The following is a 14,852-nucleotide window of genomic DNA, read 5'->3' as shown; positions in this document are numbered from 1 at the left end:
TTAAAAAAAAAAGGTATTTTTGCAGGAGAAAGATCTTCAACACCTTTGTGATACCTCAAAATGAGACCGAAAAGGGCACAAACCCCAGGCTGGTTTTTTTTCCGGACAGCCAGCATTTCAGGGTGGATCTCAAGGGATGCCCGGTGGTTTGGCATGACATTTGTGAGGACCTGGCATAAAGGCTCTGTTACCGCGCCCCCGGTCCCCTTCGTTTTCTGGATTTTTTTGGATGAGCTGTCAGAGTTGGCCAGGATAGAGATGGAGAAAGCCGGGGGGCCTGGTCCCGGGTGCTGCCGGTGCTCCCGGTGCACCCTTCCCCTTCCCCGCCGAAAGGCTCCCCCGGCCGCACCTGGCAGGGCGGCGGGCCCGGGCTGGCTGCCCCACTCGCAACTCGCGGTGACCGAAATACCACGGCAGATACACGCCGGTGCGCCCCGAAACGCCGCTTTCTGCCGGCGGGGTGCCCGCGCAGCCCCTTCTCCCCGCACCGCTCGGCGGCCGGCGCTCCAGCCCTGGCAGCCCGGCCGCCGCCTGCCCCCGCACCGCTCTCCCTGCTCGGCAGGTAAACGCGGAGGCGACCGCCGCCGCCAAGCCCCGCAGAGCCCCGCGGGGAGGCGCGGGGCGTCCCTGCGGCGGCGGGGGGAGCCGGCGGGCCCGGGCCCGGGACTACATTTCCCAGGGAGCGGCGGGGCGGGCGCGGTCCCGCCCGCCTGTCAGCGGGAGCGCTGCAGGTTGATCGCCGCGGCTGCAGATGAGCGGAGCCCGCGCGCGGGCGGGGGGGGCAGCGCCTCCGGGGCCGGGCCGGCGGCCGGCGCACTATGCGAGGCCGGGAGGATGGCGGTGGAAGGTAAGGGCTGCGCGTCCCCCTGCCCGCCGCCCCCGGGGTCCCTCCCCTGTCTCCTCCCCCGGGCACTCACCTGCGCCGCGGCGGGGGCCGGCCCGGCTCGGGAGGGGGACCGTGTCCGCCGGCGGGGCCTGAGGCGGTGGCGGTGGGGCCGCTCTCTCGCCCGCCGCGCCGGCCTTGCCCCCGGACCCGCCTGGCCGCCTCCCGCGCCCCCCCGGCGCCCCCCCCACCCCCCTCCCCGCCCCCGGCCTGGCGGCCCCCGGCGCCGCGCCTGCCCCTGAGCCAGGTGGCGTGAGGTCGGGCCGCAGCGGCCCGCGGGAGGGGCGTCCGCCCGTGAGGGCCGGCGGCGGCGGCGGGGGAGGCGGCGGGGGCTGTCGGCACAGCCTGCGGCAACCGGAGGCTTCGGTCCGGCAACTTCCCGGCGGGGCCGGAGGTGCCGCCTCTCCCGGCGGGGGCGGCGGACCTGCGCCGCCTCCCTCCGAAGTGGCCGCGCTCGGCCCGCCGGGCGCCTTCCCTGCCCCGCCGCCCGTCTCCCGCAGGAGCCCGGCCGCCGCCGTCCCTCCGTGCCGCCCCTGTCCCCGGGTTGCCCTGAGGCCGTGACACCCGCGGAGCTCGAGCAGCCCCTGGCCGCCCCCCTGCCCGGGTGCAGGTCTGCGGGCGCCGGAGTGGGCTCGGCCCCCCTTCCCCCCCGCAGGAGAGGCAGAAGCCCGAGGGCCGGGCTGAGGTGCTCAGCTCCGGGGGAACGGGAGCTGTGGGGTGTACGTGAGGTGCCCGGTTCCTGGGGAGGCGCCCGGTAACAGAGGTGGTGCCTACCAAGAGCTGGAAAGGTGGACGCTTTGCGAAGGTCTTCCAATAGATGCTGGGCTCCTGCGGCAGGCTGATGTTGCTGTGTGTTGCCTTTCCATGGGACTTTCGGGAAGTTGGAGGAGAGATGTGACTAGGTGTATGGGAAAAGGCAAATCCACTTTCCTGCTCTCTGCTTCCAAAATTCACTTGCTTTTCTACTGCTTTAGACCCAGGCATTGAGAATCCTGGGATTCGTGTCCTGCCTTGCTTTCTTCTGTGCCCTTGGGGAAGTTTCAGAAGTCCACAGTGTGAAAACCAGCTGTCTGACCCCTCTCCAGCAACTAATTTGGGGTATGCTGGTTTATTTGGCATGCTCATCTTGAAGACCACCTTGAGCTTTGTGTCTCAGGTACGCTGAGACCTACAGTTCCATCACAGACCACTTTATTGCTGAAAATCCTAGCGAAGCTGTCTTTTGCCGAGTACCCAAGTGAGCAGTGCAGATGCAGTCTAGCAAAAACTTGGGCTTACTAAAGGCAGTGGACAGCTTAGTATCCCTGAAAACCAGCTGCTTAGGCAAACTCAAATAAAGGTAAGCAAAACCACTATGTCTCAAAGGGTGTCTGTGTACATCCAATGTTGTCCATGTTTAGCCATAAGCCTCTTCATGAGTTAAACAGATTTATGCACAGGCTCCTTTATTGAATGGCAGTTTTGAAGACTGTAATGATGTTAGGAAGGAAGGCAGTGGTCCTGAATAAAAGCATTGCTGCTTTGGTGGCAAAAACTTAGAAATGTGAACTGGGCATGCATGCCTGGTAGTGGGTAAGTAAGTAAATGAAATGGACTGCCATGCACCAGATGGTTCATATGCCAGCAGCAACCCCTGTTTCAATGTGCTCTCTAATGTCATCTTCCTTTATTCACTTGAAGTCCTTCTCAGTCTGTTTGCTAGTTCTTTTCGGGTCTGTAATAATTCCTGTCATATCTGCAGTGCCTTCCATCTGAGAATCTCTAAAAGCTTTGTAAATATTAATGAAGGAAAGCTCTGCTAAAGCTTTGGGAAGCAGTGCCTTTCCCTTCTCCTGAGATGGGATTTTTTTTCTTTAACTCCTTCTTCCCATTTCCTTCCCCCAGGACACATCGCTGCTATGGTCTCTCAAAACAGAGCTTTCTTGTCTGTATGTTCTGCTTCCCTCACGTTTTGGGTTTTTCTCCCTCAGCTTTTTTGCCCTTGCATAATTGTATTACCCTTACACTTGCACAGCAAGATGACTTCTTACTTCTTCAGCACAAGTAGCCATGTGGCTGTGGTTACTTTGTGTGCATGTATCGCATGCCACATCTAAGGTCTTTTCTTATCCATCATTTTCTGTTGGAACTATACCTCTTTATCTTACTGTGCATAAAAGCATGCTTTTATCTTAATGTATCTTAGCATCATAGAACAGTTTGGGTTGGAAGGGACCTTGAAGATCACCTGGTTCCAACCCCCCTGCCATGGGCAGGGACGTTTTCTACTAGACCAGGTTGCTCAAAGCCCCATCCAGCCTGGCCTTGGACACTTCCAGGGATGGGGCATCCACAGCTTCTCTAGGCAACCTATGCCAGTGTCTCACCATTCTCACAGTAAAGAATTTCTTCCTTATCTAATCTAAATCTACCCTCTTTCATCTTAAAGCCATTCCCCTATCACTACATGGCCTTGTAAAAGTCCCTCTCCAGCTTTCTTGTAGGCCCCCTTTAGATATTGAAAGGCTGCTATAAGGTCTCCTTGGAGCCTTCTCTCCTCCAGGCTGAACAACCCCGACTCTCCCAGCCTGTCCTCACAGGAGAGGTGCTCCAGCCCTCTGATCATCTTCGTGTCCCTCCTGTGGACTCAGTCCAACACGTCCATGGTCGTCTTGTGTTGGGGGGCCCAGAGCTGAATGCAGTACTGTAGGTGGGGGTCTCATGAGAACGGAGTAGAGGGAAAGCATCACCTCTCTTGACCTGCTGGCCACGCTTCTTTTGATGCAGCCCAGGATATGAATGGCGGCACGTTGCTGGGTCATGTTAAGTTTCTTGTCAACCAACACCCCCAAGTCCTTGTCCTCAGGGCTGCCCTCAATCTATTCTTTGGCCAGCCTGTATTTGTGCTTGGGATTGCCCTGACCCAGGTGCAGGGCCTTGTACTTGGCCTTGTTGAACTTCGTGAGGTTCGCATGCTGTATTGGAGCAGTGGGTTTGAGCCGTGTTCTTTTAATGAACTGTGACTTTTGGTGAGTAACATGGCATTACAGCTTCTGGTTGGGAAGCTGAGAGGTTACTTGTCCCTCATGGCTCTGATCACTGCAGTGTGCAGGTCCTACTCTAGTCAAAAGTAAAGTTGCTGTCAAACCTTCTAAAATGTTAGTTTTGTAGAAAAATGCCTATTTGCTGAACTCAAGATGTCTTAGACTTGGGAAACACAGGCTGCCCGTCCACCCCCCCCAACCCCCACCCCCACCCCCCGGGTTGTTTGATTTGTTTGTTTTCATTGGAAGAACATTTTCCTAGTGTGCTGCTCGGGATCTATACCTGCTGTACATCGGCTCTTAAAGCTTGACAGTAAGGAAAGCCCTGAAAACTGGTTTTAAGCTGAGGTTGTTGGGCCTTCCAGTCTGTGGTAGTCATCTGAGAGCTTAGCTAGGATGGGCTTCCTGGGTCTTCAGACTTTTTTATAGCTTTTGTATGGCTGGGCCAACTGGCTTCTTGTGCAAACTCACAAGTGGCTGGCTCTGGGATGCAACCGGCAGGGAGTGGAGAGGTCCCTGGGGCACAAGGGAACCATGGATTCTGGAGCATGGGAGTTCCTGGCTGGAGCCAACATCTGCTGCCCCACCGGGTCTACCAGCTTTAGTGCTGTTCTGTGAAAACTTCTCAGCTTCAGCCATGAAACTAGAGACTTTTTTTTTTTTTTCCTGCTTTCAGAAATGCTCTGTGTAGCTGCAGTGAAAATATTTTGTATCTTCTAGTTAGTGGAGAATCTTTGAAAAATTGTGATTTCATTTTATCTATCAGCTGTTGAAATCTTCCTTTAATTTGATTATTTTAATGCTGTCTTAACATGGAGTGCTGGAGCTTAGTTATGGCAACAAATCCAGTGGTTTACTTAAGGAAAATATCCCGAATTTTTTACTGGGATAGCTGACAGCAGTGGATTTGCAAATATGAAATAGGAATTTGGAGGATAGTTCAGTTCCTTGCCATGTAATACATACCTGGATGCCCCAAAAGAGACTATGCAGACGGGGAGGTCTTTTGGGCTGCGTAGTACCAATGCTTTCTGGTTGATGAAAGGATTGGTGTGTGTATGGGGAGAGGGAGTTTGCAATCCTTAATGTGAGCCCATCTAGATGGGAGCACTGCCAAGGTAAGTCTATTTTTAGACCTAACAGTTTTGACAATGTTCCTTTAAGTACTTTTTTTCCCTCTAGTAAGAATGAAATAACTAGGTCAGAGCCAGTAGAAAAAGGCTTTTGATCTCTGCAACAGTGTTCTCAAATTTTTTTTTTTCCTTTTTGCTCTTGTGCCGCAGAGTTAAAGGGGAAGAGAGAAATGATGATTTCTCTCCCCTTCCCCCAGTGTTTATTGCACAGGGAAGTGAGAGACTGATAGCACCCACCAGATAATGTATGCATGCAGGTAATCCCACGAAGTTCTGTTGGATCCCCTGCAGGTCTTACCTGTGGTGTCTTTGAGGTTCCTGAGCAAAAAAGTGCTAATTATATGTTGGAGTTCTTTCATAGTAAGTGTTTAATGCAGTTTGGTCTAACTCCTTTCTTGCTGTGTATAGGCTTTGGAAGGTGCATACATATGTTTGTTGCTGGTCTTCTGAAAGTTTATGTGAACTTCTACCATCCTATGGCTCTTCTGTAGTGGGCTTGTGCTATTGATACCCTGGATCTAACTACAGGAGAATATTTTTTTGCTAAGTGGAGCCTTGCTGACATAAAATGACAGTGACTCTGGCCTTTTCCCTTGATAATCCTCAAGGGCATAAGGGACTTAAAGGATGTTAGGGCATTCTGGGCTGTGGTATCAAGGTTAAACCACTGCAAGACTGAAGTTATTTGCAGCCTGTAATGAACTTCTGTCAAAGTGATCCTCTGAGTTTCAGCGATGTGGTATACCTGGGTGGAAAGCCTTCAGTGCCTAGCCAGCTCCAATGGATATTGAATGCTGACGTGTGTCTCCTCAGAGATGAGGTGACAGTGAGTTTTTAGATGTGCTATGCCAACTCTGCCAGGAATGTTAAAGCAAGTTCACGACCGTCCAAAAGGCAGCTTTGAAGCAGGTTTCAGTGTAGGTACTTATCATGCTGTTCAGGGTGTGCCCAAAAGTGAACTCTTTTGACAGGTATTCAGTTATTCAATTTTGTCTCATTCCTACACCCACTCCAGGCTCAGACTAGATGTCTCCACATCTAAGTTTCCAGGGAACGTGAGGTAGTAGATGAGTTTTCAGCACACATTACTTGTGGAGCAAAGAAGTAACAAACCCTGTCATTCAAAAAGAGCACGTGCTTCCATCAGTGCCCTTGTATTCTTCAACAGTTTCCAACCACTCCTTAGCTTGAGGAACTCAGACACATGGCTTGGAAAGAGTTGCCAGTTGGAAGCAGGGCTGAGATATGCATCTACCTCTCCAGCTGAAACTGTCGCGTTGGGTCATAGCAGAGTAGATGGATAATGCTAGTGGTGGGGTTGCATACAGGACAGAGAAGAGTAAGACCTGAACTCCAGCCTTTGGTCTTGGTAGCAGTTCTGTATGTTAGGATGTCATGCAGTGACCACTGACTGCAAAAAGGAATCAGCAATTATGGGATTCCAGACTGGAACATAGATCTTCTCCTATCCACGCTCATGTGGCAGCCTTCTTGTTGGACTGTAACATCTATATCCTTCTTAATTTCTCAGCAACAGCACAACTTCAGAAGATGGAGCTTCCCTTCTTGACATGCTGCCCCCACCCTCCGAGCACCCCACAGTGTGCATACAGCTGGGTGGCACCGTGTGATCCTCTGCTTAGTAAAGCTTTTCTATCTAGGTTGCTGCATTTGAAAAAGCAGTTGATTGCACCTCTCTTTAACAGGATAGCTTGTTACTGATCCCTCTCCAAAGGAACAATGTAGCTATCGAAGGCCAGGAGTCTGTTTTGGACTGCAGGTTCTCATTTGAATGGGTACACTCCGTTCCTCAGGCATCTTACCGGGAGGCTGTGAGCTGAAGTTCAGAAGGTGCGTTCCACTGTGGGAACTGGAGGCTCAGAGATAAAGCTGTTGCAACAAGGAATGTCACTGCACTGAAGTTTTTTGGGGTGTGTTCAGACTGAGTGGGGAGTGGATGTGACTGCAGGTTATGCGGTCATTTTCCCTTCCCTGCTTTTAGGAATGAACTTGTACTGGGCAGTTAGCAAGATACAGTATAGGCTTGGTGTGTCACTGCGTTTCCCTTGGATGAAACTTGGTTGTAGGGTAAGAGTGTACCTGGAAACTTAGAACTGCTTTCAGGTCAACCAACTTAGATACAATTCCGTGAGTGTTTGGCCTTACCCTTTAAAATACTTTGAAGACTCCAGAGCTCAAGGAGGACACTGATTAGTAAAAACTGGCTGTTCCAATGCAATCAAATCCTATCACAAGGATCAAAATTGTTGGGTGGTGGTGATGTATGAGCAAAGGGAAGGAACGGTGCTTTGAAAGTTCACTTGCTTTCTCCACCAAGAAGAGAAGGCAAGCAAGCAAATGACAAGAGTTAGACATTAGATACATTTCCTAACATACTACTGGAAAGTATTGACAAAGTCTGTAGTGATGTTGTAAGATCCCTTGTTTACTGATTAAATGGAAATTATAAAATAGAATTCCTTTTGAGAGTTTGTTTGGTTTTTGTTTTTTTTTTTTTTGTTTGTGTGTTGTGTTTTTTTTTCCCCACTGAGATGTCCAAGTGTGGTGAGTAACATCCAAGGAGGTTGTGTAGCTTTGTTCCTCTGTTTTACAGCTCAGTGTATGAGGCCAGGGCAAGCTGTTTAGAGCCAGTCTCTTGTGCTACCCAGTATTACTCTGTCACCAGGGTTATGGCAGTATAGCAGCAGTGAGAACTCAGAATGAGGCGCTGTAGCCAGGTGGTGTTGGAGATGCAGATTGGAGCAGGTTGTTCATCTGATAACCCTGGAGATGTTTCTATCCAAAACATCATCCGTGCAGGCTTAGCTAATGAGTGCGGATCTAGCTATCTAGGTAGCACCATCAGTTTCTGTTTTGGACTCCAAAAGTGCTACAGCTAGTTTGCAGAGGTAGTAGAGCTGTTGGAGGGCAACCTTTCAGTGCAAAGTATTGAGTTTCTGGGTTTCTTAGGGATACTGTGTCTGGTTCTGGTGCCAACTTTGTGCTGCCTTGGCTGAGACAGCTTTACCCTTTTATGCTTATCTCTCTGGTTTCTCTCATTTTGTCCAAACTGTACGATTTCTGAGGCCAGGACTCCTCTTTCTGTGCACAAGAGATACTCAGAGGTTGGGACCGAGCAATCCTATTGTGGGTTATTTCTAATGAAAGCTGTTGCCTTTGAATGGACACAGGTATACATTCCTATGTTTGCACAAAACATGCAGAGAACATGGAAGTAGTAGTTCTGGAAGATGCCAAAGGCAAAAGTGGAGAAAACTGCTAGAAAATGGAGTAATTTTGAAGTTTTCTGAAACTGTCTGGTTGGTGGTGGTCAAAATAGCAAATAAGATTTCAGGAACTATGAGGAAGAGCTCAGAATAAGGCAAGAAAGTTCTTTGGTTTTGTATCATTGCATATTGCTCTTGTATTTTGAATGTTCCATGGAGTGTTGTTTGCCACACCCCAAAAAAGGGACAGGACTGGAACCAATACAGAAAAGAGCAGTCAGCTGGTCAGAGAGATGGTGGAAAAAAACCTTAGGTCACACCGCTGAGCAATGAAGCTGTAGGGTTTTGTGCTTAAAATAAAAGGAAATAGTTTTTCCTGTAACACACGGTTCCCCAGTGCAGTTTTCAACCTCAGGTCATTCCTGACCTGCCAAGGAAGGATCAATTAATGTGTACCTTGCTCTCATGCTGTTTTCTTAAGCAGTGGCATAAAGGACTAGACTTTTAGTCTGACCCAGCCTGATCACTTTTATGACAGTCTAGATAATCTTGTGTGTATCCAGAACAATTTCATTTGCCACAAGAGCTTGATTTGCATCAAGTAACTTAGAGGAGCGTTCAGCCAGAACAACCCAGAAACACAGAGAAGATGGGGAATTTGGCACTGAGCTATAAGAACATTGACAGGATTATATGTAAGGTATGTAGCACTCTTTTTTCCCTATATATAAGAACTGATACTGCTCTGTAAGAGGAACTGTCTGCTATGGGACTGGGGGTAAGGAGGGGTGCTGCATTAGGCTGCAGCTGTAGAAATCCCATCCTGGCAAATACCAGTTGTCCACAGCAGGCAGGGTTGGAAACTGCCATACTGACCTATATAAATGAGGTGAAATGTCTGAGACCCTCAGGAGCGCCTGAAGCAGATGAGATCTACAGATGTCACCCTGACTGGCTTCTGCCTTGGGTAGGTTGTATGTTCCCTCACCTTTGCATAGGGTCCTCTTTCTCTCTCCAGAAGTGTCTGGTGGCAGAAGGACTACAAAGAGAACAATGAAGGAGTTGCTGTCAGTATCTGCATGTTCTTTGTGCAGCGTGAGCTAAACCTGGCATTAAAGAGCAGGTTCATTACTCAGAACAGCAAGAGTTCACCCTAGTATGTGCTACTTCTGCATGAAGCAAGCAGGTGGGCAAGGGGACTGAACTTGGGCTGCAGTGAGCTCTGCATTCAATTACAAAATCTAGTATGCTTGCAAGGAATATGTGACTGAACAGGAAAAGAGCATGAGGACGACATTTGATGTGGATTGTAGCCTGTCTTCAGTGCAGTCCTGTCCATCTCTATGTAATGTGGAACCTTGCTAGCTCGTGCTCTTCAGCTGAACATTCAGATCACTACTACTTTCAATTCCCCCACTGATTTGTGCTCCTCTGACCTGTTTTTTCTACCCACCCCCCCACCCCCCCCCCACCAAGGGGATTTTAGTTGAGGTTATTTGCAGAGAAGCAAATCGACTAGTAAAAGCAAGAGAGACTTTTAATAATGCCATTTCAGAAACATAAAGAATTGTAATGTGTGTAAATAGAAGCTTTTTCCTTAGTTTTCCTCTGCATGCTCTCAGCTAACATTTTGTCGCTACACAAATCAGCTGGGATACTAGAGTGAGTAGGATACAGTGAAGCAGTAGGAGGTGAAGAATTTTACTGGGGGAAGGAAAGAGGGCATTTCCAGGCTCTTCAGTTAAATGTGCAAGGGAAGGGGTAGACTTGAACAATGATAAGGGAGGTAACTTCTAGGCAGTTGAGAGAAAGCCAGGGATGAGAACAGAAGTCAATGCCAGATTGCAAACTAGTTATGCTAGTGAGAATGAATAAACATATTTTGATGACTTAGTGCATCACTCATGTGACAAGAAATAAAGCTGGATCCACAGCTGAATTGCAGCCATTTCTGTGCCACATGTTGAGCAGACGCCAGCTTTCATGAGTAGGCAGAGGTCTGTGCTGCAAGTGTGGGATAGCACACCTCTGATGCCGTAATAAGGACTCAATCTGTGTGTGTCTGAGCTGTTCTTTGTATGCTGGATAGGCTCACTAGTGTTTAGAAAAAGTTTCTGATGTAATGCCAGCTGATTATAGAATTGAATAGTAGTGCTATTAGGACTTGAGATGAGGCATTCTTAGAAATATAATTTTCAGTGGAGCGTGACGAGCTAATCTCCTAAGCAGTGATTGCAAGACAAGTGTCTTCCAGTAATAGTGGAACTAATGAAGACCTGTTTCTTACCCAGGTGTGTTCTTTATCATTTCTATCTACTTCCTCTCCATAGTCACTGTGAAATCTTCAGAGGGCAACAGTGGTACTTAGCCTGGAGTTTGCCGAAGTCAAATGTTAACTGACAGTTGCAATGTATGGTGGATACTTTTCCTTCATAGAGAGCATTATGTTAGGTTTCTTCCTCTCTATCTGCGCAGTGAGTTCCCCCCTCTCTGCTACTTAGACTTATCTCCTCTAGCACCCTCTTTGTTTGCAAGTCTGTACATCTCACAAACTTTAAATCCAGAGGAGTTGCTTCACTTTTCAGAAGATGCTTTGTAAATGCTCACACAAGCCTTTTTGTTAACAGAGGATGAGATCAGTTTGCAAAACAAATTATCAACTATTTTGTACTATAACCCACTGCTCAAATTATGTTCCTGTGCACACGTGATACATGTTACTTACTGACTGTTACTACTTTGTTCACTAAGATCCCTTTTTCTCTGAGGTAACTGCATAGCTCACTAGTACTCTTCTTTGCCAGTATTCTCCTCTTCATCTCTACCTGTACAGGACTAGTGGTAGACTTGCCTTACTTATTCACTGAATTTGTCCATTTTTCAATGATTCTCTCTGTTGCTAGTGTGAATTCAAGAGCTGCTTGTACCATCTGTACCTTTATTAAAATGGAAGGAGGAAATGCTTCAGAAATAATTTGGCTGCCCGGTCATTGTGTCTGCTCTTTATCATGAAATCCTATTGCTGTTGCAAAGGCAGAACTTGCATAGCTGAGGCTCCGAGGTCTGTCTAGCACAGCAATAATATGCAGGCTGTTTCCTGAAGAGCAGGTGTAACAGAAATTGTCTTTTATGTTTACAGCATTTGCTAAAGTCAGTGAGGTAAGAGATGGCAAATGGATATCACCGTACATAAAATAAAGAGTTTCCAGTAGAAGAATTGTCAAAAATGTGCAAGTAAATTTCTTAGCTGAGTAAACTTAAATATACATATATGTCCTGGTAGGATAAGGGTCTTAAGGGGAACAACCTTAGTGGGAAGAGGATTTCTTGTTCTGTAGAGAGTTAAGGAGTCTTTCTTCTCTCTGTATACTCAAGATGTGCATGGCCTTCAATCAAATTTTGTTCAGTTTGATTCCAGATGAAGCTGCTAAGTTACTCATTCTGGTTTCTTGATATATTTCTGATGCTGTACAAGACTCTAGCATTAGCTACTTCTTGCAGCTGAGGTGTGTGCAAGAGGTGTGTGTGTAGTGTAGTAGATAAGACTCATGCTTCTTCTCTTTGTGTATTTGGCTTTAGTTCAGGGCACTTTTTCAGTGTTTCTGGAGACGGGGAACGGTTTGTAGAAGTGATTGGCTTGGTACCATGGGATGACTGCTCAGCTGCCCAGCTAGAGATGTTGGGGGATAGGTGCATCAGGAGTGCAGTTACTTTAAATTTTGTCACGCTGGTGATAATTCTAAAGGGAAAAAAAGAGGGAAAAGCCCTGTAACTTACAGTTACAAAACTAAAACGAACACCCCTTCTCTGAACTTTATTCCCTTCTGCCTCTATCCTCTTCCTACACCTGTCTCCCCTTTGCTCTGCCCTCTCTGCCCATCTTGACCTGGTTCAATGTCCGCTTCCTTGCTGCAGAGCTGTCTCTTCTCTTGCCTGTCAAGGTACCACCCAGCTGGAGGCCATGTCCGACTGCTTAAACAAACTCTTGGTTGTAAAATTCGTATATTGCAATTAGGTAATTAATAGTCATGATAAAGAAAGGCTAGAAAGACAAGCAACTCGCTGGAGGGACCTGAAGGTACAGCAGCAGTGTGTGGCGGTGTCTGCCAAGCCTTGCTGTCTATGTCTGAGCTTTGAACTCAAACCTACAGGTACAGCTCATCGGTAGCAGCAGTTTACAAATACCCTACAGCTCAGTACTGGCCTAGCTTTGGCACAGCCTATTTGTAATCGCTTAATGTTGATTTTTGATGCTGACCAACAGAAGCAGATAGCTGAAGTAATATTGCTGTCTAGCTAAGTACTTTGGGACTTCAGCCTTTTGCTTTACTGTGGAAAAACTTTCTGCCCAATAAAGTAGTCAAAATAATCCTAAATTTTATGGTACAAAGTGGTACCAACTGTTCAGGTCAGACAATCTTTGAAATAATCTCATATTTTCTAGGGATTTTCAGAGTTTCTAATGAAGTACAAGCTTTCGGAAATATGGAGCGGTTTTGCTGTGCGGATCCTCCTTGCTCATTTGGTCAGTGTGAGCAGCCATCTCAATCTGGAACAAGATCTCAGCATTCTCAATGTGAATGTCTTCTTTCTGATCAACCCAGTTAAAGGGGGTTGTGAGTGGTGGCAAGCAAAAAGCCCCAGGGGTGTTGTTTGACTACTCAGTATTGAAATGTAGCATCTAGAAGTGTATAGAAGTCTGACTGAAAGCACTGACTGCAAAATTTGATGTGGTTACGGATTTGATTTGCTTTTGGCAAAGAACTGGGCAGAGCTGGAAGGAACAGGTCCAATGAGAGCTGCTGTCCAGAGGTTTTGTAGGATCTCCTTGTCCTGGAAATAACTTTAAACCTCATGACCTTTGTGGACTTGACATGACTGTAAAGATATTTGGATCCTTTTTATAAGATCCCTGCTATGTCCAACTTGAGTTTGTTAATGTTCCAGCTGTACAGACTAACTTCTGTTTTTTTCAACAACATGGCATTATATGGTGGGAGTAGCAGGTGGATTGTGTAGACTTACCTCTTAGCATTGTGCAGCTAAGCCTGTGGCATGAATACATAAAATGTAGCTTGCACGTTTGCCAGTATTTGACATGTGAAAGTTTTCTAAGGATTGTTAGAGGTTGGATGGGTATCTCCCATGCCTGCTTTTAATCTCCAAATAGCAAAAGCTAGCATATGACTGTGATGCACACAGAACAGGGCACATGAGTAAGAAGATGCTATTTTTACTCTATCACTTTTTAGAATAGAGCAATTGTACTTGCCAAATACGCGTTAATGTAGCCTTAATTGATCTGCTTAAAATTTTAAGCAGCTAGCAGTATTCCCACTGAAACAAGTAGTTATGAAATGTTTGATGTGGTAGGCAGTAGAGTGCATGAAGGTAGTGATTGATTATAGATTTGATTTGCTAAGCCTTGAGCCTACAGATGGAGAGACAAAGACTTTCCATCTGTCCGTGCAAAACTTTGGAGATATCAAGGCTGTGTTTTGAAGAGTGCCTTCAGGCTTTTCTCAAGACAGTATTCATAGAGTACCCTCTAGTAAAAGGCAGGACTTGCCCCCATATGCTAGTAACTTACTATGGCTCTCAGTGACTTTTATGTACCATCAAGCGTGCATAGACAAGCTGTCTCTTGGCTGCTTGCCATCTGGGAGGCAGGCCTGCATGGGAGGGAGATAGAAAGGGGAGCGGAGCATTCACGTTGCCCTGCGAGCTCTCCTTTCAAACTGCACACATGCTGTATGCGTGCTGTAAGGAATCTGCATGGGCAGAGAGCTTGGCTCACATGTATGAGCTTCTGCAGGGCAACAAATTCTCTTGCTCTGTACAGGTGGAAAGGGCTTGGGTTTGTGTTCTAGCATGTGGAAAAAATACACTGTGCATTACATTAATTTTGTTCTTTCCCTGTTTTTTTAGGACAGACGTGGTCATTTTTCCATTTTGGGTGCTCTGCTTACTATTTTCTCAAAAGTTTTTTACTCTCATAACCTGGCAGATCTCAACAGTCTTTTCTTTAATGTTCTGGAAGAGTGGATATTTTTCCTGTAGATTCAGCTCTACTATTGAGCTAGGAGTACAAGAGCACTTAAGTACCTTTGTTTTAAATAATAGTTTGTTTCGTAAATGTAATCTATGGATCTATCATGTTTTGTCTGCCTGTACCATTAGTCATGTGCTTGTTGCTGTGCAGTCAGAGCTGTGCAGAACATCTACCCTCCCGCCCCAAAAGAAAACAAGTTCCCACCACAGAAAGCTTTCAGTCCAAGTTAGGTGGCAATTGTTGGGGAGCATAAAGAGAAACATGGCATTAATCAACTGTTGGTTGGGGGTTTTAGCAGGGAAGGGAGAAAGTAAGCACTCAGAAGCTGAAGGAAGGGTGGTATTACTGAGACATATGGATGATATATGAATATTGAGATTGTATGGAAGAATATTGGAAGAGGTTCTGTTTCAAACTAATGATACTGTTGGTATCTAGTGGTATTAGGCTGATACTATCGGCTGATTTGGAGGTAGGGTTTGGTGTCTTGATGGAATTTTGAAGTCTGGGGACGATGAGGTGGATTTAATTTGG

The 14,852-nt window shown here is 47.2% G+C and overlaps 1 protein-coding gene across 3 annotated transcripts in view; it reads left to right on the top strand.

Annotated features, from left to right (window-relative positions):
- Window positions 1-716: 716 nt before the first annotated feature.
- Window positions 717-14,852, top strand: part of SAMD12 (sterile alpha motif domain containing 12) — a 174,098-nt gene continuing 159,962 nt past the window's right edge. For 2 of the 3 annotated variants that reach the window (XM_040586126.1, XM_040586125.1), the window contains exon 1: window positions 719-847. In XM_040586126.1, coding sequence (XP_040442060.1) covers window positions 835-847 — 13 coding nt within the window. In that variant the 5' untranslated portion in view covers window positions 719-834. Of the gene's footprint in view, window positions 848-14,852 lie in introns of all 3 variants that reach the window. The other variant, XM_040586127.1, reaches the window with a different exon arrangement.

This window comes from Falco naumanni, chromosome 3 (assembly GCF_017639655.2).
Source record: "Falco naumanni isolate bFalNau1 chromosome 3, bFalNau1.pat, whole genome shotgun sequence".
In the NCBI taxonomy this organism is placed as follows: Eukaryota; Metazoa; Chordata; class Aves; order Falconiformes; family Falconidae; genus Falco; species Falco naumanni.
The sequence above is the reverse complement of the archived record's forward strand: the minus strand, read 5'-3'. Positions and strand labels throughout refer to the sequence as shown.